Raw genomic sequence first — 27,026 nt, 5'->3', positions numbered from 1 at the left:
TTTAAGTACTGACTGTTGTCTGATATATGTTTCTAAACTCTGATAAGTGATATGTCTGTTTCAGTGACTATTCAATCCTATGAGGATAACTGTGCTAGATACTGACCTACTAGTCTTCAATAAACAAATGATCCCATGAAAGAAGTAATTATTTCTGTGGAAATCTTATGACACAAGCAAATTCTGATAACTGAGCTTAGTTAATTTTACTTTGTATATCTTATTACTAAGTCACAAATTAGAATAATGCTACTCATCTGTTTAAGTTCTGATTCTAGTAAAACTGCTGAATGTACTAAGTGCTGATAAACCTCACTTATCAAAAGAAGAAGAACAATAATCAAAGAATAATATCAGGTACTCCTTTGAGATCTAGAGTAAAAATGTGAAAGGGACGACCCAAGTGCATTGCTGGTATTAAGTAAATATGCATTAGAAAAGCAAAATATTTTCTTGGTGACTTTTCACACTCTATGATTACTGGAGAAATACTCTGATAATAGCATAAATTCTGATAAACAGTCGTGACTCACTTACACTGAGAAGCCTCTGTAAAATAGAATTTCAAAAGATGCATAAAATTAGCACAAAAACAGTAGAGGTGAACTCATGCATGAACTCATTTATCAGTAGGTTTCAGGATAATGACAGCTCTTTAGCAAAATTTTAATTATGACTTATTTCTAAGATGTACTGAAGTAGATCAGACTTTACTCTTTGTCTGTTATTTAGCTTAATGCACACACACATCACTCCATATGAATGATGAAATTTCTGTGGTGGTCTATGTTATTTTAGATCAACAGTCATTGTGTCACTTTTGCACAAATTCTGAGGACAAGTTCTAGTTACACGTTCTGATGATTAAGTTCTGACGTTCATAACTAAGAACTTGTATGAGTATTTACTAAGATAGATATTCCTTGTTCGAGTTAAGACATTATGTTCTGATGACTGTTAAGTTCTGGTATAGGTCTAAGTTCTGATTTTTCAGTCTAACCCTTTACTTGACTTATCTGTGAGTAAAATTTGGTAACAGTCTCAGATTAATTTTTGATCATGCTGAAGCTCCATCTAAATTGCATTTTGTGCAAGATCTTCTTGCACATAGTGAGGTTGGGTACGCCTTAACTCAGCCTGAATTATTTTCAAGTCAACAAGTTCTGCGGTTCTGGAGGACTGGAGTTTATGATGATGGTGGTAAACGAGGAACTCCCAGTATTATCTTCCAAGTGGGTGACTCATCCTATGTAGTCACTCCTGGTACAGTACGAAGAGCATTACATCTTCCAGAAGATTGTACCTTCTCTATACCAGAGGAATCAGAACTTCGGGGGTTAATGACTGATTTGGGATATGAAAAGAGTCTGACGAAACTTGGACAGTTGAAACGGGCTAATATCAGAAGAGAATGGAGTTTCTTCTTCGATTGCATCACCAAGGCTTTTGGCAACAAGTGTTCAAATTTTGATGCCATCCCAATTCTGAGTCAGCACATCGGGTATGCTATTATCCATCAAATTCATTTTGATTTTGCAACTGGAATAATTGGTTTTATTGGGGATAGGATGACAGAGGATCGAGATGTTGTTTATTTTGCTAGATTCTGTCAACTTATTTATACGTATTGTACTGCTGAACCCCAGTTAGTCAGCACTCAAACCCCACCTTTTAAGGTTGCAAAAAGGTACTTTAACGACCTGATAAATGCTGACACAAAGAAATCAATGGTGAGACAATTACAGATTCCTCAGTCTGTGAAACAGATTCTGGTAAATGCTGATCCTGCTACTTACAAATCTGTTTACTCAAATGTTCAACCAACTCACCATAACCAAAATCCATCAACCTCAGTCCCTACCTCTCATTCTACTCAACCTACCCTCAGAACTTATCTCAAATCCTATCTCTCCACTTCACAGACTGCTCAACCTTCTTCTTCAGCACCTACTGTGAAGCCTACATCCTCTAAGCCAAAGAGAACAAAGACTGTTCCTCAAACATCTCAGAAGAAGAGGAGGATTACTTTGAGAGATGAATCAGATTCTGAGGATCAGATTCCCTCTTCAGAACCTATGATAGATGAAGCTGAGAAGGCAACTTCTCAGAAGGATTCTGCAATTGGGGGTTCTAGGCTTCTCAAGAGGCTTAGACGTATGACGGTTCCTGCAACTCCCAAGGAATCCAAATCAACAAGGAAGTACAAGAAACAGAGGGCACAGAGGCCAGTTTCAGATGATGAGGAGGAAGCAGCTAAGGAAGGGGATCAAGAATCTCTGATCTCACAAGACAAGGAATTTGCTCCAGTCACTTCTTCTCCATCAACTCCATCTCAGGAACCTGTATCTGACAAGGCTAATTCACCTTCTATATCTCTTGTTGATCCAGGCACAAGTGCTGAAATTGATATTCAGAACTTGGTTGTGCCTGAAATACTTTTCTTAGAAGCTCCAACAGCAAATAATCCTTCCACAACACCTGTTACTGATGCTGTTCAAACTCCTGAGTTATCACTAACACCTTCTCTGCATCAAGATGATGATCAGATTTTAGGTGAGCATCAGGATATGGCTGTTGATCAGAACTTAGTATCAGATCAGCAATTAGAGGATGTTGAAGCCTCCATTGCTACTCATACAGTTGTCTTATCAGAAGATACTGATTCTTTAAGTTCTGATGCTGCAAATGTTGGAGATACTGGTGAAGCTGCTACAACTGTAGATGCTGATGAAGCAGGTCCTTCAGGACATACTCCTCCTAAGTCTGAACTGCTAAAGGAGTTTGTTATCAGGGATGCACCAGTACCTTGGAGTGAAACTCCTGCAGGTCAGGAGTGGACTAAGGAATGGAACTCAGTTTCATGTGTTCCAAATGCTTTACATCTTGCTGAGCACTTGACTAAAGCTGATGAAATGTTACATTCTGATGATTTTAAAATCCAGCTTAGAGTCACTGCATTGAGTACTAAACATCTACAAGGTCTTCATTCCAACACTCATGCAGAGCTACACAAGATTCAGGAGAACTTTATTAAACAGGAACAAGTTTGGAAACTTGATAAGAAAAAGTTCTTCCAACCTACCATTGACAGGGTTGCTTATATTGAGAAAACTCAAGAGAAGCAACAAGCTCAGATTGATCAAATTCTGACAAATCAAGCTTCTCAGCAATCGCAACTTACTGAAATCCAGACCTCAGTGGAACTACTTATCTCTCTTTTATTACCTGCTGATGCCAAAAAGGGGGAGAAGGTAATTAAGTCCAAATGCAAAACCAACAAGTCACTGCAAGGAAAGGATGATGGAAAAGATGACCAAGGAAACTCTGGAATGGGTAGTGGTCATAGTCAAGGTAGAAGGTTTACATCAAGACAAGCTAGTCACAGAACAAGTTCTGATACTGGGAAAAGAATAAGTTCTGCTGCTGGTAAAAGGATAAGTTCTGATGAACTTCTAGATCTTGATGAGGAAATGTCAAGACAGTTATTTCTTCAAGAAAATCCAGGGATGGACTTGGAAAGTTTAAAGGAAGAAGAAGCCAGACTTAAATCAGAGAAAGTCACATCTAAATCTGAAGCTTCTGGTAAAAAGTTACTTCCAAAACCTAAAGGCATTGTGATCAAAGAAAGGATACATACTGAAGAAACTTTGGCTAGATCACAACCACAGATAGATCCAAGATCCAAGGGTAAAGAAAAGGTTGGTGAACCTATCAAGCCTTATGTACCTCCTGATGAAGAAGAAATTACTGATGGAAAAGATAATCTTGCTCTGACTTCAAGAAAAGTTCTTAAAACAACCTCTGACATGGCTCAAGTTGTTCAGAGTCAAGAAATTGTAAGTTCTGATATTCAGAAGAAGCAAGTAACCTCTGACAGTGCTCAAGTTAACTTGATATCAGAAAATAAATCTAAAACACTCCTACCAGGATTCACTAAAGCAAAACAGACTCAATCTTTGAAGATTACTTCAAGTGGTTTTGAAGCAAGAGTAGTTACTGGAAAGGAAGCTAGAGATAAAACTGGATTGGGAAGTGCTGATGAAAGAAGAGTACACAACACTACCGATGATCCAACTTCCTTGAGTGAACCAGGTATTGGAGCAACTCCTGAGAGATTGAATCAACTAGAATCTGTACAGATGGTTTACCATACCTTCTTGAAAGAATACATCATGTTGTATTTCATGACAGATGGTAGGGTTTATCATATAAGACAAAATGCCATTCCATTGAAGTATTTTGAAGAATTGGAGCATGTATTATTCTTACTTCAAGTGGATGACAGAATAACAGAGACTGCTGCAAACTACTTAAAGGAACAGATTCAGAGACAGAAAAGACTTTATTCTGTTAAGTCTGACAGCAGATATGTTCCAAAGTACAGAAATCACAATGGTGATATTGTTGATATGAAGCCTAATACTGCACAGATCAGAACATATCTTGGTATTAAGGGGCTTGAATTCAATCTAGAGTCTAATAAAGCTTATGTCATAAGACTAGATCGGGAGTTGAGAAAAGCAAAGATTAATGATCTCAGAGCTGCAATATTTCAAACTGGTGAAGATACTGCAGAGCTTAAAGATGTCAAACGGAGAATGATTGATGAACTCAGATATGCTGAGAAATGTTTGTTGAAGAATTATCTCAGAACAACTCCTGACATCAGAGAGATCAGAAAATGATGAAGCCAAGTCGAAGATCTACAACTGCTTAAATTCTGATATTTATACAGATTGAAGTTGTTATCAGAAGTTGAATTGGTAAAAACTTTAAGGACTGTAAGTTGTAGTTATCTTGTCTATTTCTCATGCATTTGTACTTAATGTTTTTGACATCATCAAATATCTGTTAAACTTGTATATTTTGTTAATTTACAAGTTGGGGGAGATTGTTAGATATATTTGATAATGTCATGGCTAATATGTTTTATGTTTAGATTTCAGATCTTATTTGAACAGAACAAATCAGTACTTAACTGATCAGTACTTATACTGGAAGTCAGAACTTAAGGGATATCAGTACTTATGTTATCAGGAGATAGATATCAGAACTTAAGTGCTGAAGGACGATCAGATAAGGACAGTAGCTGATTAAAGTTAAGAAGATCAAGATAAACATAAGAAGAGATATGCATGAAGAAGGAATTCCGTGAAGAATGGAATACTTGGAATAGAAGATATCTGATTGATATATTTTAGGAAGCAGAATTATATTCCATATCAATTAGCGAATATCTTGTAACTGTGTAGTATATAAACACAGACATAGGGTTTACACTATAAGTGTTATCATTATCGAGAATATTATTTATTATAACCCTAGCAGCTCTCGTGATATTTTGTTCATCACTGAGAGATAACAGTTCCAGATTGTAACAGAGTTTATTGTTTAAATAAAGTTTGTTTTCTGTTACATAAGTTCTTGAAGTTTGATTTGATTGTAATAAACACTGTATTCACCCCCTCTACAGTGAAAGTGTGACCTAACAAGCTGTCCAAACAAGACTCATTGGGAGGCACTGGATAGAGTTCTTAGATATCTGAAGGGAACTATTTCCCTTGGCTTGCATTACCGGAGATTTCCGGGGGTACTCGAGGGGTACAGTGATGCAAGTTGGATAGCTAAGAAATCTGGTTCCAATGGAGTGATTGGATATGTGTTTACCCTTGTGGATGGAACAGTGTCCTAGAAGTCTTCTAGACAGACTTTGATTACTCGGTCTACTTTTGAGGGTGAGTTGTGTGCACTTGATGCCACGGGGACAGAGGCTGAATGGTTACATGGACTCATGAGTATGTTACATGTAGTAAGCAAGCCGCTTCCTGCCATTTTTGTTCATTGTGATAGTCGTACAACTATCGACAAAGTCAGAAGTGTTAAGTATAATGCTAAAGCAAAGAGACACATCCAAGTTAGACTTAAGTCTATAAGGGGTCTTGTTTTGATAGGATTATTGCTATAGAGTTCATAGGAACTCAGGATAATATAGCTGATCCTCTGACTAAAGGGCTTGAGCATGCTATAGTCCTTAAGTCAAGGTTGGGGATGGGACTGGTAACCCATCATAATTCATCAACAGTGGGAACCCAATACACCTGAGAGGAGATCCCTCGAAGTGTATTCAATGTGGTAATAACAAATTGTAAGGATGAATTGGTAGTATCTCTACCATATACATTTAGATACTTATGTATCTGAGTCTATCCCCTATAAACCTTAAGAGGTACTTGAACTGCTAGTTAGCAAGAGTTATTTGAACTCTGAATGGGGTCAAGTCATTTGACGAGATGATAGCAGTACATCTCTGGAGATGGCCAGCTAAGCGAATGTAATTGTGTGGTCGCAATTAGAGGAAAGGGTTATTCCTAGAAACATTCGACGAACAGGATCGAGACATAACCATTAACGTCTCAAAGCCGTAGATTGGCACCATAGCCTTTGACTTGTCTTCGTCTATGGAGTGTGGTTACACCCAACGGATAAAGATTCAAGGTAAAACATTCCATCTATATCCGGTAGCCATCGAAGTAGACGACTTAGGAGGGTTCAAACTCGGAAGGGTACCGACTCTGAAAAACATGTCATGTATAAAATCTGGTATGCAATTTGATTATGGATTTGTGGGGGATTGTTAGAAAATGGAAAGTTTGAGGCATATTTTATATATGTCTTCATATGATTTCCGGAAGCTAACACTTGGAGGTTGTTCCTTGACATGAGGACTTAAACTTTCATATTTGGATCTAAGACATTTTCTTAGTGGAATCCATGAATATATTATGACAAAGTTGCTTGTTTGAAATGGGTTATGGGGATTTTATCCCACATTGATATTGTAAAAGAAAGTTATTAAGTTTATATAGCATCTTGTGGTAATGTTGTTTACAACTACTAGCATAAGTGAAATACTTGTGTGGCCTAGTGCTAGTTGGAACTCTTACATTTTTCTTTTTTATTACAAGTTTAATTATTTATATTGATTATTTAATTATTAATATAAAATATATTGAGTAAGGATTATTTTAATCATACTCTGAATATATTTTGTAATATTAATATTAATTAATCAGGATATAATATAAATAATAAGGAAAACCAATTTTGTTTACTTTTTCTGTTTTGTTACTTGGTGTACCAAATCGAGTAAAATAGAAGAAGAGCAACTTGAGATCCCTATATATTGAGAGGTATACTTGAGATAAAAATGACACAAGTCTCGGTGCCTACCTCGCAAACATATATGAGTTGCATAGGTTTTTTATGGGCAAACTGAGGTGCGAGTCGTCGTTGATCATTGCTGGTTCTATGGCCAGATTGATCTGTTGCTGTTTTATCCTGGAAGCGATATTGCTGCATTCCATCACAGCTTAAGTGGGGGGCAATAATCTCTTCAAGAACAGTCAAGTCCTCTTGAAGGGTTTGGCGACTCAACAGTTGTGTTCTTCTTCTTATCAGAATTTGGAAAGCGATAAGAGATAAGTTTTCTTTACTTTCTTTGTTAATTACAGTCTTTAGAGTTTGTTATTGCCATCATGTTTTGTTTCGTTAGTTGGTGATTTGGTTATTTGTCTTGTTCTTGTTATTATATATATAATTGTCCATTGTTGCTGTGTAGTTAGAATTATACCCAACAACACCAACTTTATATAGGATATATAATAATTTATATTTACATAAATATCGGCATAAATTCAAGTATAGTTTAAAGACTTAATTGCACGAACATGGCACGAGTTATAATTATTTTGCACAAAAATGACCAACATATAATAATAGGCACCCATATGATTCAATTATAATTTTTTTGCCACTCGATTACATTCCGTTAGTTGTCTTTAACAGACGTTAGGGTTTTTTTAATTATAGATGAAATTGCACGAAAATGGCCAAAATTTAACATTTTTGCACAAAAATGATTAATCAAGGAATTAGAAATTAAAGAGCATATAAAAATTAAATCAATTACAGAATATAAAAATCAAAGAGAAGCTACAAATTAATTTTTTTATAAAGGTAAACGACTTCCCTTTTGTAAAACTACAAAAATCGCACCTTAATCTACAATTCTAGGACAGAGCCAAGACGAAAAACGGTAAATCATATTTCAAACATAAGCATTAAAAAGTATATTAAGCTTAACACCTTAATCTTTATCTTCGTTATCATCATCCCTGCAACTAGCTTTATTTGAAACAGTCTTCTGATTTCTTCGCTTAATCTACCAGGTCGTTTTTCAACAAAGGAAGTCCTAAGTGAGAAGTAAATATATTTCTTGTGAATCCACCCTGATCATGAATGAGGGAACATTCACAACCTGCCTTCCAAACATGTCGTATCCACATAAAATAAGTGTTAGAAATCTAAAACAAAGTGCCAGAAAAATGCAGCTCAACCATATTTTGCTTAGAATTATGTATTTCTTATCATCATGTACAGTCTGATAACATGGAAAAAATATTAAGGATATTAATTAAGGATACTAATGTACTAACATATTATGAATTCAAAGTCTATAGCAAATTTCAGGAATCAAAATTGTATGTTAGACAACATCTAGAAGTGATAGTCAGGGGGCAACAAAGTTTTACATCTTGGAAACGAGATAACATATACAAAATTAGCACATTTTTAATAACTAATTAAGCTAACGAGTATGATATAAATAAACACCAAAATATTTCAGTATAAAGCCAACATAGATAGACTAAATCAAAGAGAGACTTTCAGATTATACTAAAAATGCCAAGAAATACACACAAAACCATGCACTTGACTTCACAGTACACAAGATCATCCGTGTTTTTTCAGGGCCTCAGGGGACCGAACTACAGAAATGTTTAGTGGTGTCTTTGTTTTTTAATTCTGTGATTGATTTAATTTGTAGATACGCTTTGGTTTTTAATTTATTAATTAATAATTTTTGTGCAAAAAAATTATAATTCGAGCCATTTTCATGTAATTACATCTTTAATTTATAAAAAATCATAACGGCGGTTAAAGAAAACTAACGGAATACAATCGGGTGACAAAAAAATTATACATGAATCATATGAATGCGTATTATTATATGTTGGCTATTTGTGTGTAAAAGAATTATAACTCATGGCATATTTGTGTAATTAAGTCTAGTTTAAATAATTGGACTTATTAGAATAGGATTAGAATAGATCCAATAAAAATAGGAAAATGGTAGAGGTACAAACTGAGTTACTAAAATAGTTACAAATGACACATGTCACATGTTGGTTGGCTAAATATAAATGGATCCCGTGCAGTTACATTAATAAGGCCAATAGAAAATTTTCATTTTGTCACATCACCCATGCCATGTAATTTTATTACAATTTTTGTAACTTTTTTTTTTGCCTCTAGCAGTACTCATAAAAATTGTCTTATAACATAATCCTAATCGAAGATGGAGACGAGTATTATAAATAACAGGATTAGGTGGCGTTGATTAACACGTTAAGTTGTAGATGAGAATGATGATGAAGGGCGGAGCATGGAAGAACACCCAAGATGAGACCTTGAAAGCAGGTGTTATGAAGTATGGCAAGAATGAATGGTCTGGTATACAAACACTTGTTGTTGGTAAAACTCATAGACAATGCAAGGCTCGTTGGTGTGAATGGGTAGATCCCTCGATCAAGAAGACAGAGTGGACAAGAGAAGAAGATGAGAAGCTACTTCACTTGGCCAAGTTAATGCCTACTCAATGGAGGACTATTGCTCCCATTGTTGGTCGTACTGCGTTGCAGTGTTTGGAGCGTTATGAAAGACTTCTGGATGCTGCATGTGCTGGAGATGGGAGTTATGAGGCAGGAGATGATCCTCGAAAGCTGCGTCTCGGAGAGACTGATCCTAATGCGGAATCAAGGCCTGCACGTCCTGATCCTGTTGATATGGATGATGATGAGATTGAGATGCTTGCTGAAGCACATTCTCGGTTAGCTGATACCAGGGGGAAGAAGGCGAAAAGGAAGGCCAGGGAAAAGCAGCTTCAAGAGGCCAGACGCCTTGCCTCTTTGCAAAAAAGGAGGGAATTAAGCGCAGCAGGAATTGGTGATTGGGATAGAAAGAGGAAAAGGAATGGCATTTACTATAATGCTGAAATTCCCTTTAAAAAGAAGCCTCCTCTTGGCTTTTATGATGTCACGGACGAAACCCAAACAGTTGAACACCCACTGTTTCCGACAACAATTCAGGAACTTGAAGGTGAAAAGAGGTAAGATGTGGAAGCTCGGTTGAGAAGACAAGATTCTGCAAAGAATGAGATTCTGCAGAGGCACGATGCGCCATTAGCTATGCTGCAGGAGAATAAGCTTAATGATCCAGAAGCAGTTACAAAGAGGCCAAAACTTAATCTCCCTCCACCACAAATTTCTGACATTGAATTGGAACATATTGCAAAACTTAGGCTTCCAGAGCTGCACCCTTCTGATTTTTCAGGGGTTACTCCAAAAAAGATCAAAAATCAAACACCAAACCTTAAAGTTGCAGGTCTAACTCCCAGAATTGGAATGCTTCCGTTAAGCGATGGTCCTTCATTCGGTATGACTCCTAAAGGAACTTCCATTAGAGATGAGATGCACATTAATGATGACACAGTTATGATTGCTAAAATGGAATTGCAAAGACAAGCTGATGTTAGAAGAAATCTACGTTCTGGTCTGACCGGCCTTCCGCAGCCTAAGAATGAATATCAAATAATGGTCCAGCCTATTCCAGGAGACAGTGAAGAGCCTGAAGAAAAGATGGAAGAAGATATGTCTGATAGGATTTCCAAAGAGAAGGCTGAGGATGAAGCCAAGCTCCCTAGACCTCGCTTTGCTTCACCGGAGATTCTGGAAAGTTCTTTGTTTAGAGTTGATGAGGGAAACCATACCTTTCTTACTCCTACTATGATTGAACAAGCTGATATGATGGTAAGGAAAGAGTTTCTGTCCTCACTCGAGCATGATAACCTGAAGTATCCGACTAGTGAAAATGTTCAGAAGGAAAAGATAACTTCATTGCAGGATGAATTTGAAATGTTGAGGAGGAGGATGGAAGGCAATGCTAAAAAGGCCCAGAAATTCGAACAAAAGATTAAGGTTCTTACAAGTGGTTACCAGCATAGAGGTAAAAACCTCTGGTCACTAATTGAGGCAACCCTTAAGCTAGTGGACAATGCTGAAATTGAGCTTAGGTGCTTCCAGGCTTTACGCAATCAGGAGCAGCTTTCGGCATCTTCCAGAGTCAATACGCTTTGGAGAGAAGTTCAGAAGCAGAAGGAGCTTGAAGAAACTTTACAAAAACGATATGGTTGTGTTTTGTCAGCTCAAGCGAGAGTTGAGAAAGATTATGCAGAAAAGAAGTGCAACTAAGGTTTCTGTTTATCCTTCTGTTTCCAAACAATTACTTGTACTTATTTTAAAACTATTTAATATATTGGTTGATTAATTTCACTCAATAGTAAACTATAATATATATCTGAATCAATTCACTAGTCGTATACACTGAATTAGTGGTCTACACAGTGAATCGATTTCCTATGTTTCATATCCGGATGTATATGAGAATAGGTAACCACTAGTGTATAGCTTTTATTATCTGTATGTTTCTTAGTTAGTATATAGCTGATGAGGTCCTGTTTTTATGTGTATAACTAATTCAATTGGGTACGTAATGTTTTTTCAGTTTGTGCTGTTTGAGACTGTTTAGGACTTAGGAGCTTGTCTGTACAAACTGATAGGATTAATAAAGTGGATTCTAGCTTCCAGATACAAGGTACTTGATATTCAGATTTAGCAGTTCTAATGTTAGTATTATATCAGCATTTTGTCAACTGTTTTATCCTTTTCAAGGCTATAGTTTTACACAGCACTCTCTATGAGAGGACTTGACTATGGTTTATTAGAAGGAGTAATGTCCGAAACTAAATAGTCCTACAGCAGCAAAGAATCTCACTCTGCGTATTGACATTCCTACACCTAGGTCAGCCCATGTGGGTGTTTAATGTGGATTTTAAAGGTTTGTAGTTTAGTTGCATATCAATTTTCTCCTGCTTAAGGAATTGAAGATGCTGTATTACTGTGAATACGTGTATGAATAAATATTGTGCGGCATTGCTAGTAATTTTGGGCATATGCCAGAATTTATGTGATGCCTTTTATTTTACCTATTAATATAGCTTGTGTCACAGTACTTGAAATATAGTGTATTTGTCTGTGATATTGTTCATTAGATTCTACTGTGAATTCAACGTCTGCGAAGTGCTTGCTTTTTCAAGCCAAATAAAGTAAACAGTTTCTTCTGACTTCCATGCTAAATGAATCTACCGCCCCCACATTCCCTAATTATGTGCACTTGATTATAATTTCTGTATAATCTTTTGGTAGATAATAGTTGTGTTCTTAGAAAGACTTACCAATAATACACCTGAAGTAAATTAGATAACTCATGTTGTTGAGGCTAAAGGATTTCAAAATGAATTTTGGTAAGTAAATGAAACAACCTTATGCTGAAGATTGGTAGTTCATCATCTATAGAAATGTATCTTCGTAACTCTTTCTTTTGTATATAGACACGGTTATGTGTTGCATTTCATCTTTATATTGCTTTTTTCCTATTTTTTGCAGCTAGTGATATCATAGTTGCAAGCCTGTTGCAATAAAGACATCCCAGAGCACCTTGAGTAGAACCTCTGATTTCTGGTTATTGCTTCCTTTTTCCCCCATTTTTACAGTTTAATCCTCTATAATTCTTTTATCTGGTCAATTGAGGTAATTTACTAATGATTGCTGGAAATTTTATCATACTGAGACTATAGGTATTCATGTTAGTATAATTTATTTAACTTAAGTATACATATCCATAATTGTAATTTACCAGCTAGCAGAAGTTGTCTGATGCAAGTTATGACTTCATAATGACTTGAGAGTATATTTTTTCTTAACTAATTAAAATATATATTCTTGCAATACAAAGTACTTCGGTGTCTATTTAATTTGTTATTTATGTCAATTTTAGATGGACTTGTGGTTACCTGTTATCGGCTTATCGTAAGCTAGTCAATTTGCTTCTTCAGTTTGCTCCTGGGCTTAATTATTTTTGCTTTGAGATCATTTGTATTCCATGAACCTTTGCATGGTTGTATCCTGTCTTTGTTTTGTTTCTTTAATGGCAAAGAAAACAAAACAAATAGCCTGGTTTATATTGCTATGTTGGTAATAGTCTGGTTTGCTCACTTTTTACATTTAAAGGTTCTTAATTCCATCAAATAGCCTGTAACATATTACATATACATTTTTGTCAAGGCTTTTGTTCTTATACTCTAACTGGGCTGGTAAAAATTTCTTGACACCAACAAATAGAGTAACGATTAGTACACTGTTCTTGACTTTTTGATCTTGATATTTCTAGATACCAGTAGATTTTGTTTCTGACACTTTAAATTACTGCCAATTAATTGCAATGGGACTGCTAATTTTATAGTTCCCATAGTTGAAGGCCAATGAGCCAAATGAAGAACTACCTGAACCCGGCTTCTGTCCAACTATAGTAAAACTAAGTTGATAGCTCAATTTCAAGCCCACACTTGAAAAACGCAGGACTTCCGGTTCACTCTCACTGATGTTCCACTTGGTGCAATCACCTGGGCAACATAGATGCTTCCTACAGGCCCCATCTGTGAAGTAACGTTATATTAAGTGTTCTCGTTGATTGTTACTGTGGGAGATGCATAATTCAAGTTGCTTGACTGCCAAGTATTTGGTAGCACTTGATATTCGGATTTGCTAAATCGGATTTGCTGTTCTAATGTTACTATTAAATTTTCAAACCACTCTCTTTACGTAATGAACATGCCGTTGAATTTTTAAATTCTGAACTTGAAGTTCTTGTCGGGGTGCTGAAATGCATTAGTAATGTCAGCATTTGGTCAACTGTTTTATCCTTTTCAAAGCTTTAGTTTTTAACCTGTGGATTAGCGAGAGTAACTTAATATTTTGATTTTGTGATTTCCATTTTGAACCTATAGTTTGAATGCAGATTTTTCTTTCTTTGAATAGTGGTTTAGTTAGAGGACTTGATCTAAATTGCCATTGTCTGAAAAAAGCCTTATTTTATATGTAAGTTAAGTTTTCTAATACAATGGTGTATTTTAAGGATTAATGTCTGAAACTACTTTGAAGTTTGAACAAAAGATTAAGCTTGTAACAAATGTTTATCAGCATAATAGTAGAAACCTTCAGGCCATATTTGACAATTAGTTGTCAGCTGTTATCTGTAATTGATTGAATTACTTGTACTGAATTTCAAAAATTTGATATACTCGTTAAATTAAATTCACTCAATAGTAAACTATAATAAATATTTGTGTATTTATATGTTAGAGCTATGGGAGGGCCAGGAATATAGGAATGATCAATTTTATTTCAGGTGAAACGACTCTTATACTCCTGTCTCGTGTATTATGTAAATTGCATAGGTACCCCCTCTCGATCACCCACATATTTGTAAAATAGATTATATTTCCTTGAGACTGCTGGATATGATTTTGGATTATGAAGTTATGGCTATTTTCAAAAATATCAGGGAAAATGTACGGTATACGTGCTGATTTTATTTTTTTTACTCATATATATGTTTATCTATGTCGGTTTTAAAATGCTGAGCTGGAGGTTTGTTGGTGTTTCTGGAAACGACCCAGGAGAAGTGCTGGATCCCCATAGTACTGGCTGGCGCATCATGACAAAGGTTCACAAATGTGTATTATATACAGATCGTATTTTCTAGGCTTATGTATTTGATTCCTCAGTCATTTCACCTTAAGCCTCTTAACTGACGTTATATTTTGTGAAAGAAGAAAATCATATATGATTCAGGTACCGTGAAGGTAGACTGGGGATTGTATATCTCAGAAACTTCATAATGATTATTAATATCTCTTGCGCTGTAGGAAATATTTTTATTCACTTTGGAGTAGCAATTATATATTTGAAGATGTAATATTAGTGGTCTGCTCAGTGAAGCGATTAACATCCGGATGTATATGAGAGTAGGTAATCACAAGTGTATAGCATTTATTATCTATTGCTTGATTGTATGTTTCTTAATATGTCGTTGTGGTCCTCAATTTATGTGTATTTTTATTAATTTAATTGGTACTAAATGTTTTTTTGTTGTTTGAGACTGTTTAGGATTTAGGAGCTTTTCTGTACAAACTGATTGAATTAATAAAGTGGAATCAGCACATATCCATTAAATAATGTTTGTATATAACATGTAAAATACTTGAGTAAATAATCTCTTACCAGGCATGAAGTTTGGTGTGGACTTGGCAAGAGGAATAAACAGGTATTTTACTTCGTGGAAAAGCGATGATGATCCAGCTCCATGAAGTTATTTTCATGAGCTTGATGTTAATGGTTATCCGCAGTTTCTTTTGTGGAAAGATTCAGTTCTGTGGTTTAGAACTGAACCATTTGTTGGTTCCAAGTATAGTGGCATCCCTAGTTTGAAGCCTAATGATATTTACACATCTAATTTTTGTATGACTCGTACTGAAATTTATTATATATCCAATCTTGTGAAGGGTCCAACCAAATTTTGGAAAGCTTATTTTCCGCGGAAGGGACATAAAGTTTTTTGGAAATGTGCCTTTTGTAAAGGCACCATCCCACCTGTTTTAAAAGACCATTATTCCAGGGTATGGGATTTTGGGTATGAGATACTGAAAAATCATCCTAAAAACATTGTGGATATCTGGGTTAGAAGGGTGACTGATGATGATGTTAACAAGTTCCAAAGAATTTATATTTGCTACTATACTTTGAAGCAAGGGTGAAAGTTGGGATGTAGACCGATCATAGGTCTAGATGGATGTTTTTAAAACATGTCTGTGGTGGACAGTTATTAAGTGTTGTGGGTAGGGATGCTAATAATAATATGTACCCAGTGGCATTTGTCGAAGTAGAATCTGAAAATACCGAGAGTTGGAAGTGGTTTCTAGGTTTGTTGAGGGATGATCTCGAACTTGGAAATGGTCAAGCATTCGCAGTTATCAGTGATCAGTAGAAGGTAACCTGAATGTCCACATAAATATCTTAATTAGTTATTGCCAAGATTTCCATAATGTGTATGTGCCTTATGTATTTCTTTTTCTTAATTTGTAGGGTTTAATTAATGCTATGAAAGAATTGCTACCAAGGGCAGAGTACAGACTGTGCACAAGGCACTTGTACAATAACTTCAGGAAGAGGTTTCCTCAAGGCACAGTTAAACACTGTTTCTGGACTGCTACATGTGCAACATATCCATCATTATTTCACAAGGCAATGAAGCTGCTTCTCAGAATTTCTAAGAAGGCACATGAGGAGTTGGACAAGCTTGATCCCAATAGTTGGTCCAAGGCATTCTTCCAAAAACACTCATTTGCTGACAATGTTGAAAATAACATGTCTGAATGTTTCAATAATTGGATTATTAATGAGAGGTACTTGTCTAATCTCAACTTATTTTTTGTAATTATTAATGTTTTATTTGTTTCAATAATTATTGCTTGCAATTAGGTTCATGCCTTCTCACTATGATCCAAGATATCCATTTCAAGATCATGAGAAGGATCAGAGTTAATAAGGAACAAATGTGCTCCAGTGATCAAGTAATTTGTCCAAGGATTAAGGCTAAGCTTGATGCGGCAGTTAAGTTATCTAGAAAATGGCAAGCTACATGGGATGGAGAGAGCAAATACATGGTGAGATATGGTACTAAGTCTGTCATAGTTAACCTAGATGCCAAGACTTGTGATTGCAGAGCATGGGAACTAACAGGCATCTCATGTCCCCATGCTGTTGCTGCAATACTACACAAGAGAAATGTATCTGAAGGCCTACTCATTTTCATTACATGCACTGAGGGGTGAGGACTTCTGGGAGATGACTGGTAAGGCACCTGTGTTGCCACCTGACATGCCAAAAAAGCTAAGGGGGAGGCCAAAAAAGCTTAGAAGAAGGGAAGACTGGGAGGGAGGTAGTGGCAGTAGAAGCAAGGGAGTGACTGTGATTGCTTCTGGGTTGCAGAAGATGACATCTGGTAAGAAGATGCACTGCAGTAACTGTAGGAAGGCTGGCCATAAAAAACCTAAATGTCCGGATCTACAAGTGCCAAAGGAGGGACCAAAAGGGAATGAAAATGTTACTGAAAATGAAAATAGTGCAGAGCCAGTTAAAGACCAAATCTCTTCCAGGAGAAATAGGACAAAAAAATTGCCAGTGAGGAGGAGGGCAATGCCTGGAATTGTCATTAAAGAACCATCTTTCCAAGACAGAGCACAGTCAACCATTACTGCAGTTGCTCAAGGCACTCATGTTTCCAACATCAAAGGGAAGTAGAAAGCCAAAGAACCAAAGAAAAATATCACGGAGGAAATTCAGAGTGAAGACGAGGCAGAATACATGCCACATTGGATGGATGTAGAAATAATTCCTAACGTCAAGGAAAAACTTATTGGTTTGGGGTTTAGAGAGCTCTTTATGCCAACTCCTGGTTTGGGTGAAGCCAATTATATTCCTAATGGAACTCCCTCAGCGGATAATCCACCATTTCCTCAGACACAATCAAGCATTGTTAAAGGAAAAGACCCTGTTATTGAGCAAGTTGCAGAGGATCAAGAGGATGAACAAGAGACTGAAGAGGAGCAAAGTGAAGATAACTTTGAAGAAGAACCACAAGTAAGGAGGAGCAATAGACTTTGGATGAAAAGCAAATTCAACTTCAAGAATACATTGCACAGTCCAGTGGAGCTAGGGGATGACTAGTTTTTCTATTTTAATTTTGCATTACCGGTTGAACTTGATAACTTGGGATGGTTTAAACACTATTTTGTGCTATGTAATGTTGTTTTGCGAACTTTGCGACTAGGTCTTAAGCAATGTGGGATTGCTTTTTTGGGATGTTATGTTATAATGTTCAACTGTAAACCAATGAACCTGATCCTAATTATGATTTTAATGAATGACCTATTTCATGATCATTGTATGGATCAGTTCAATTCTTTTTATTGCAGCATAAATATAACGTTATTTCATCCACTGAAATAAGACATTTCTTCAAAATCCATCAGTAGAAACATGCATGACCAAGTTTACATTAGTTTTACTAGAACCACTAACACTACTATTACAATCAAGTAGACCTTCACAGTCTTCGCATTGTTTTTCTCCAAACTTCTCTTATTCTCTTCACTGGCTGCTAGTTTCTCTTCTAGCATTGCAATTCTTTCTTCAAGGAGTAAACTTTTTTCATCTTGAAAAATTCTCCTATTATTCAAGTGGGTGATAACACCACCATGCCTTCCTTCAGTTTCAGCATCATACCATTGAAAATAGTTACATAAAAGGCCAGTCGACAAAAATAGCCAATTTCTGAACAAAACGTACCAAAATGACTTGTTTCAAAAATCTGGCCAATTTTAGCCGATCATATACGCATATGTCAAGAGGGTAATTCAGGATACGCATTCGGGATTGAAGTAATTTGAAATACGCATTTCTGGACAAGGTAATACAAATTTTATAACACAAAACACGCATTTGGTATGGGAGTATATGAACTTTATATGCATTGAACAGATGCGTATTAGTATTATATTATATATACTGTTAAGAAGAAACTCCATGCTGCACAGACGCACCTATCCCATGGGACTATGTCCCACCTACTTTTCCCTGCCTTCGTTCTCCGTCTTTTGCAAATTGCAGATAGCAGATGTGGAGAGCACGAGGTGGCAAACACTCAGACTACAAAAACTTGTAATACGCATACGTCAGTAATGTATTGAATCGGCGCTATAGTTGGCCAATTTTTAAAAACTGTCATTTTTGTAAAAAATCTTCAAAATTCAGTTATTTTTGTCATTGTTTCATACATTTTATCGCCTGCACATTTAAACATTTGATAAGAATTTGAAAATTCAAACATAATTTGCACAGTACATGTTGCTTACTGGTGGTTGACAACAAGTATGAAATCTTCTCCCAGGATTATTCAATGACCAAGAAGTATACATTTTGGCCCTTCTTCCACAATAACAAAGATACTCACTTGTCGATACTTGTGATGATCTTCCAGAGCTTGTTGCCATGGGGCTTTCGATCTTCAATATATAATAAAGCTATGGTTAGAAGGAATTAGAGGAATAATATGAAATTGTATAGTTATGGCTCTTTTCTCTCAAGAACCCTAGAATTTCATTACATGTTTGAACTTCTATATAACACACATGTTGCAATATAGCCGTTGTCAGCCACATCAGCACCATCTCATCCAATCAGTCATTGTACAGCCAGGTCACAGATTTGCCCGTTACAAAAAATAGTTAATGCTGACGGAATGATTAATTAACGTAATCAGTCACCAGAACGAGTCTGTTTTGTACTCAGTCACCTACTTGAGTCAAATGGACGCAATGAGTCACCTGATTAATATTTAACCCCTTTTTAAGACATTGGTTAATTGTTGATACTTTCATTATTCAGTGTTATATTTTGAACAATTGCTTCTGCTGATTCTTTGAACTATTCTCTATACTTGTCAATCTATTTAATTTAATAGTGATGAAATTATTGAAACTGGGCCTACTTTTGAAACAAATTTTGTACCAAAAGAATTTGAAGAAAAAACAAGTCAATATTGGCCCAATATGGATAGAAAAGAAATAAAACATTAAAAATTTATGTTATTCACTCTTTCTGCAAAGATAAGTTATCTGTTCTGCTTATAGCTTCACAAATTTGCAATTTTTTCAACAAAATCTGTATCAATGGCTATGACCCACAATTTCAAGCCCATTGTTTTTCTTGAAATCACCTCATTGCACACCACACCCACCAGAACAACTCTTATCCCACTAAAACTCTCCAAGAACTCACTTTTCTGTAACACTACTCTGTCAGTACCTGTAAATTATGATACCCCTGTTGGTATTTTCACCAGAAAAAGCATAGTCACTTCTGTTTCTGGGCTTTGGGATGCTGTAACTGGTGGGAGTTCTGGCAGGGAAGCTCTCATTGCGATTCGTCGTGGAATGCAACTCTTTAGAGAGGTAAATAAATTAGAAGATTTGATGTATTGTGTATGTATTGGTATAGATTTTGGATACATGTTTGTTTCTAATGATGTGTGTTAGTGTTTGATTGTATGTGTTTGTGTAATGAAGGGTGATGTTTTGGGGTCAGTTGTGGAGTTTGATAAGGCTATTCAACTTGATTCTCGTCAGAAGGCGTGTAAGTATTTTATGTTCACAGAGAATCTCTCTTTGGTAATACATATTAGCAACTGTTTTTTCAGCAGAACTGAAATTAATGACCAATGTGTATAAAATGGACCACTGATTTTATATGTTAGTTCGGTTTTAGTTTAGTACAATTGCAGAATTGTAAGGTTACATTTAATGTCAATTTAATTATGCTATTAATACAGTAAAGTTTATATGGTAAACCAAGTTTATTAGCTTGTATGTTCTTATCTACTCCTTTTTTCCCAATAATGTTCAATTGTGGTAGTCTGGATAATGGGCCTGTTTGACTACTAGCTTATAAGCTACTTATGGCTTATAAGCTCGTGACAACTTATTGATGACTATTTGTCGACCCAACTTATACAACTTATAAGCTGATAAGTGGAAAGTTGGCAGTGATGTACTTTTTTCCAACTTATTTTCATTTTTTCACTTTTTTCTAAAGTTTTTATTTTAAAATATAAAATTTTAAATATTTTCTAATTTAAGATTCATGAACTAAGATAATTGTATTTAATAATTATTTATTTTAATTCATTTAAGTAAAAAAATTTCTGACTTATAAGTAAATTTATCCAAACACTTATAGAACTTATAAATATTTATCAACTTATCACTTATTTCGCACTTAATTATTTTAAGTTATAAGTTACTTATTTTAAGATTTCCCAAACGGGCACAACAACTCAGAAACACAATGCCTCTACTTCAAATTTTATGTTTAAAGTTCTCTGATAGAGAAATTTTATTCTCCACCAATTAGAAACTATGTTCCTTATATACTTGGGTGGATCCAAGGGGAACGTTTCCCTTGAATTTATAGTTAAATCACATATGTTGCAAGTTTTAGTAGAAATTTGAGTAGCTGGGATGGTTTATATGATACTTTCGACCCCCTTGAATTTTTGAATCTATCGCTGCCTTTAAAGATGTCAGAGTGTGTGTAATATTATACCATTTGGATATCAAGATGCTTGGATCAGATAATTTCTGTAATGTGGAGGTAGTCATGAGTCATAAATATATCTTGTTCTCTGGATAACCTGGAAAATACAATTTCATGTCAGATCTTTGGCAAAGGGGTCTTTCACTCTACTACCTTGACAGGTATTATGATGTGTTTGCTGCATTCTATCTTTGAATAAGTTAGGTTGATCATCTATATTTTATACATAATACACTGATAAGTTTGGGGACATTGAAGTGTTCTTTTCGTGCCAGGTTTGAGGAAGGGGCAGAGCAATTTAGGATAGATGTTGCACAAAATCCAAATGACACAGAGGAGTCAATTTGGTGCTTTTTGTGTGAAGCTCAATTATACGGAGTGGATGAAGCACGGAAAAAATATCTCGAGGTATGATAATAGGGTCTAGATCAGTTGACATGCCCTCAATTTGTAAATGGTTTACTGCTATAACTATGCTGATCATACATTGCTTTGTAATATTCTTTATCCCTCTAGAAATTTAGCTTGGTTATTAAGTAGACTGATAAATTACTTATTTGGATTACTTTGGAGTTAATTATTGGTTGCTTAGTATAATCTACGACTTTTAGTAGAAGTGATTTTTCTACTTAACAAGTTATTATCTATTTGGATATGCTAGTAAGTTTAGTTAATATGTAACTTCTAAAATATAGAAAAACAACTAGAAGATACATCTGGAGAGGATAATAATGATTTTGACAAGTCTGATCACATATTTAAAATAACTGCAATATGCACCTCTGTTCTATTTCTACTCTGCAATCCAAGTTATAAGTAAATTTCAAGTCAGTAAATTTGAAGTCGCACGTACTTTCAGACAGATAAACCTTATCAGCTAATTGACATATAAGCAACTCAAAGAAGCAGGCCTCAAGTATCCTCGAGATTTTCCAACATATTATTGTACCCCTAAGACCCATAGTATATTGTTTTTACTTATAACATAAAAATGGTTGTTTCACTATATCTAAACTGCAACATATTATTATTTTTCCTAGACCAGACCACCAAACATCCATAGTATATTTTTGGAAAAGGTCTTTTTGCTTGTTCATATGGCCTTCATCTAGGTGAACCTATGGTTATGCATTTGGATATATTTTTTATTGATAATTTTTACTTGCCGTAGCTTCTCAGATAAGTCATTTTTCACTTTTGATCTTTCTTCGTTCTTGTTGTCGGATTATATCTTCATCCAATACATAAAATTTTACTAGTTTTGTTGTTCACCTGAATTTCTATTTCAAGGTCATTTTTTGAATTTCACAAGCAACTGAAAGATCATGTAACTTCTCATTGGTTTTCATGTATGTGGTAGGTTGGTAGAGATCCCCGCCCTGTTATGAGGGAAGCTTATAACATGTTCAGAGATGGGGGTGACCCAGAGAAGGTTAGATGATTACCCCGACAGCATTTGTTAAGCTAACTGAATATTAAATATTTACATATTTTTTGTTGGACAATGTAAAATTAATTTGTAATTTGGAGTTCACTTACTCCGGTGGAGTGGGAAAAAGTAGAAAGTGCAATACAGCGCTTTGTGTAACAAATTTTTCTTGCCATTAGCTAGAAGATATATAAGAAAAGGTATGATATAAATTTAATATTGTTTACTACTCTTATATTTTCAATTCAGAGAAAAAAAAATATCACTTCAACAAATTTCGGACCAATCAACCATGCTTTATAAGTTTTTTCACCATCTAACCTCAGACATAAGCTGTTACTGAGCTTAAATACATATATAGTAGAAGCAATATTTGGAAGTTTGTTAGGGCCGGCTATACCTCCTGCTAGCCCTTCACTAGGTCCGGCAGAATAGGACATACTCATGTAGCTCATAAATGCTTGTAAGTTTAATGTATGGCACCAGTTTAAATCGTTTTTTATTTTGCCAAAAGGCTTAAGCACAATAAAGCCAAAAATAGTGCATGCAATAATTTGAAAATCTAGTAATATACCTGTTTCTGTTTTCATCATTACTTACTTTCTCTTTCTACAGCTTTGCATAAGAGGAGAGAATCTTTCAGTTTTATGTAAATTGTGGTCTTGATTTACTTAAATAAGAATGTAATGAATTAGAAGAATAATAATCAGAAGACCTATCACTTGTGTTAATGACTCATGTCATGTCTTTGACTTATAAGAAAAAGTAAAAAAAAATTCCAGTAGATTCAACATGGCAGAAAAGTATCTCTATAATTAATATATGAATCAGGTAAATCTTCTCTCTGTTTACATAACTGTTGCATCATCCTTGTTCCTCAATGGTATATCTTCTGAAACACGATGGTGGATATTGATTTCTTTGAGAGATAATACTTTTAATCTGCTGTTTCATTTTTATACTTTTGATGAGAAGAAACATTTTCTTTACAGCTTGTCAACGCATTTTCAAGTGGCAAGGAAAGCGAATTTTTTTATGCTTCTTTATATGCTGGGCTTTATTACGAATCCCAGGTGTGTATCAGCCTCTCCTTCTACTGCAAATTGTATAACTTAGGAGAGATAGAGGAATCCGATAAATATTAAATCCTCAAAGAATCATAGGAAATAAACCCCCAAATGCGCATCACCTTATTATTGGTCTTGCAGCAATAACAAGACTACACGTCGCTATTGTGGCGCATCTTATTGACAGGGTTTAGTTATGTTGCTAGTCAACACTTAAAAAAGTAGATGTTCAGGTTGTTGTAAATTTTAATTTTACGATTTTGGATACTGTAGATATTATCTATAAAAACAAACGGGTAATATCTGGCTTGCAAGTGTTTGTTTACAAGTTACAGTAGTGCTTAGAAGTGAGAACCTGATATTCTTCCCTTGTTGGCAAGAATGGTAATGATAGGCTGTTGGTTAGACATAGTTTACCACGCAAGACCTACCCTTGCTAGTTTAAGTTTCATATGAGAAGTTTCACGTTTAATAAGCCTTACCCAGTGGTGTACTTCAGAGGACATTAAGGCGCCATCGACAGTATGTTTGCATATTGCGCAGGGGTGGTCCTAGTTCAGTAGAAGCCAAAGGAGGACTTGGAGTTAGGCCTTCAGGCTTTACTTGCACTAGTAAAAAAGGAAATGTAGTAAACCTATTACATTTATATTTAGAGTTAATTTCACTTTGCATCCCTTTGGTTTCAGCATAATGCGGATTGGGTCAAAAACTTTAATTATATACAATATGCATCCCTTAGATTTTAATACCCTTATAATGACCACCCTTCGGCCGATTTTTATTAATTTTGACCGTTAAATAACGGTTGACTAGGGGTAAAATGGAGATATTAAGTATAAAATATTTAAAAAATATGTTAAAAATTCGAAAAAACTACAAAAAAATATAGTTAATTTTTTTATAGTGCGAGTATCTATATAAAAATTTTATAATGTGCGTAATAATTATAAATATATCAAAAAATATTAAATATATCAAAAAATATTATTTAACTTGAATATTTTAAAGATGAAATAATTAAATTAGAAAAACTAAAAAAATATTACTATTATTTTTAAAAAAAGGCTTAAATCGATTTAACACCTGATTCAATTTATTTTTTAAAAATCATTAATTTTTTTACTATTTTTTCCAATATTTTAAATTTATTAATGCTTTATTTAAATATTTTATATGTGTTATCTCCGTTTTACCCCTAGTCAACTGAAAATTAACAGTCAAAAATGACAGAAAATTGATTAAGGGTTGGTTATTGTAAGAGTATAGAAACGTAAGGAATGCATATTGCATATAATTAAAGTTCTTAACCAAATTTGTATTAAGCTGAAACCGAAGGGATGCAAAATGAATATAACTCTTATATTTATAATGTTTTTGTTATGAAGTCTCGTAAAATTTTAAAAATGGATTTTCCTATAGCAAGTCTTCTGCAAGCCAACTTAAATTTTTGATTTGACACCAACAAATATATAAAAAACAGTCAGCAGATTAAATCTGTTAATATTAAATTAACGTAGGAATGCAGTGAAAATCTTTGGACAAAAATAATGGGGGAGAGAAGGATTTGTAGAGTTTAAAAGGTAGAAAGAAGAATGGAACATTACTTCATTCCTTCTTAATTGTGGTGTGTTTAAGCTCTAGTTTAAATTTATAGAAATATAACGAATGAAATTTATAAGTATTTACCTACAAAACACAAAAAAGTACAAATTTTATTTCATCATCTCCAACATGAATTTTTTCAACCAGATGGATCCTGGAGGATTGTATAATCTTATTTAAGCAAGTCTACTTAAATTTCTCTTATGCTTTAGGTCTCTATGTAAATGAGAGACGCAAAAGATGATAGAATCAGACAATGAGAGATGGAGAGTTGGAGAATTGGAGAACTAGATCTTCTAGGCTTAACCTAGCGGATAGCCCTTTGAGCCCTCTCTTGGTTATAAGAAGTCAAGAGTTCAATATTTTTGTGGAGGCATGTAGGCGTGAGAATAAATTTCATCAAATTGACCATAAGAAAAAAATAGAGGACAAATGGAGGCTTGAAGCTATATAGTTGGATAGACAGACTTTTAGAGGATAAAGTACATGAAACGAGAGATGTAGTAAATTAATTTAGCAACTAAATAGAAAGGATAGAAAGGTCAAAACCAAAATTTTATCCTGAACTGTTTACAGAGTTTTTCTGGGGGAATATATCATTCTAGAAATACATTAATTTATTAATGCAAAGCAACTTGAGAGTAAAAAATTTAGAGTTTCTTCAATTTTATGTTTGCAAAATTTGTGGATATATGTAGACTCAATTCTATTTGCAGTGATTATTCTTCAGTAATCATACCTAAAAAAGATTGAATTTTCACAACTGCGTGGATGGGCACTGACTGCATGAAAAATATCTACCGTTGCAGGGTCAACCAGATGGCGCGAAACGTCATATAGTTGCTGCATGTGAATCTCCTTATGGACAAAGGTCACTTCACATGTCAAACCTCGGATTCATATAGAACCATACTTCGTCAGTTCTTGATTCTTTTTTTCCCCAGGTCGGATGATTATATGGCTTCCCTTGCAAAAGTTCACACACAATGTCGAAACTGGAGTCAGTAAGAGTGATTTGCTTCACTAGCTAAAAGATAGAGTTGTGCATAACTTCATCTGCAACTGCAAGTTAACTGAAATGATATATTAACATATCAATAGTTGTCAAAGACATTTATTTGTACCATGCCTTGCAAATAGCAAATATCAGGCGGCATATAACATTCATGTGAATCAGATTTTCTGACTACTATACAATTATCCTTCATGAAACACTAATACACAGGGTCCTTGAACAGTTCAGCCAGATAGAAAGTGAAAGGTTTTTCTGAAGGACATCAAGATGGGGATGGAATTCTTTAGAAGTCTAAAAAACAGACGGGGATGGAATTGTTTCACTTGTATATTTTTTTGTAAGTCACGGGGAATCACCCTTTGCAGCTTCTTTAGCAGGCAATGTTTTCTAGGATCGTATATGCAGATTTCTTCGAATCTGTTTTTGCTTCTGAAAAGTAATGGACTCTGTACATACTAGGTCACATGAATGCTTGTCTAATGAATTCCGTATTTTGTTATTTATTTCTTATATTTTACTTTTATTGGGGTCACTAACCAACATAGTAGATGTACATTTTTGTAAAGATGGGTTGATCAGACATGTTTAGACAAAGTTAATATCAAATTTACTCTAACCATAGTGTTAAAGTGTTAAAGTTACATGAATTGAGATAAACTGTATGTCTGATATTAATAAAATTA

General features: G+C 34.9%; 2 protein-coding genes, 1 long non-coding RNA gene and 1 pseudogene across 3 annotated transcripts; all 4 read left to right on the top strand.

Annotated features, from left to right (window-relative positions):
- Positions 1–9,479: 9,479 nt before the first annotated feature.
- LOC141664784 (cell division cycle 5-like protein) lies at positions 9,480–11,356 on the top strand (annotated as a pseudogene).
- Positions 11,357–11,712: 356 nt separating this feature from the next.
- Positions 11,713–15,103, top strand: LOC141664781 (uncharacterized). The gene is made up of 3 exons (XR_012552055.1): positions 11,713–11,772; positions 12,624–14,742; positions 14,945–15,103. It is a non-coding gene; the product is annotated as an uncharacterized LOC141664781 (long non-coding RNA).
- A 764-nt stretch (positions 15,104–15,867) lies between these two features.
- LOC141683571 (uncharacterized) lies at positions 15,868–16,909 on the top strand. Its single transcript, XM_074488342.1, has 3 exons — positions 15,868–16,044; positions 16,161–16,452; positions 16,557–16,909. Exons 1-3 carry the CDS (start codon positions 15,868–15,870, stop codon positions 16,907–16,909), a joined length of 822 nt encoding a protein of 273 aa, XP_074344443.1.
- A 2,804-nt stretch (positions 16,910–19,713) lies between these two features.
- LOC141664777 (uncharacterized) lies at positions 19,714–26,866 on the top strand. Its single transcript, XM_074470736.1, has 8 exons — positions 19,714–20,089; positions 20,204–20,270; positions 21,352–21,391; positions 21,506–21,638; positions 22,591–22,662; positions 23,652–23,732; positions 26,138–26,199; positions 26,273–26,866. The coding sequence occupies exons 1-8, from the start codon at positions 19,808–19,810 to the stop codon at positions 26,334–26,336; spliced, it is 801 nt and encodes a 266-aa protein (XP_074326837.1). The 5' UTR covers positions 19,714–19,807; the 3' UTR covers positions 26,337–26,866.
- The last annotated feature ends 160 nt before the right edge of the window (positions 26,867–27,026 follow it).

Source organism: Apium graveolens, chromosome 1 (assembly GCF_009905375.1).
Source record: "Apium graveolens cultivar Ventura chromosome 1, ASM990537v1, whole genome shotgun sequence".
Classification (NCBI taxonomy): Eukaryota; Viridiplantae; Streptophyta; class Magnoliopsida; order Apiales; family Apiaceae; genus Apium; species Apium graveolens.
This window is presented reverse-complemented; position numbering and strand designations above follow the sequence as displayed.

What these genes read in the sequence shown, in the direction of transcription:
- LOC141683571 (XM_074488342.1), top strand. Translation starts at nt 15,868, where the DNA reads ATGTTTTTAAAACATGTCTGTGGTGGACAGTTATTAAGTGTTGTGGGT. An exon ending in GAAATGGTCAAGCATTCGCA is followed by an intron (nt 16,045 to 16,160) that starts GTTATCAGTGAT and finishes CTTAATTTGTAG; the next exon opens with GGTTTAATTAATGCTATGAA. An exon ending in TGAAAATAACATGTCTGAAT is followed by an intron (nt 16,453 to 16,556) that starts GTTTCAATAATT and finishes GCTTGCAATTAG; the next exon opens with GTTCATGCCTTCTCACTATG.
- LOC141664777 (XM_074470736.1), top strand. Translation starts at nt 19,808, where the DNA reads ATGGCTATGACCCACAATTTCAAGCCCATTGTTTTTCTTGAAATCACC. An exon ending in GAATGCAACTCTTTAGAGAG is followed by an intron (nt 20,090 to 20,203) that starts GTAAATAAATTA and finishes TGTGTAATGAAG; the next exon opens with GGTGATGTTTTGGGGTCAGT. An exon ending in GGCTTTATTACGAATCCCAG is followed by an intron (nt 23,733 to 26,137) that starts GTGTGTATCAGC and finishes CTACCGTTGCAG; the next exon opens with GGTCAACCAGATGGCGCGAA.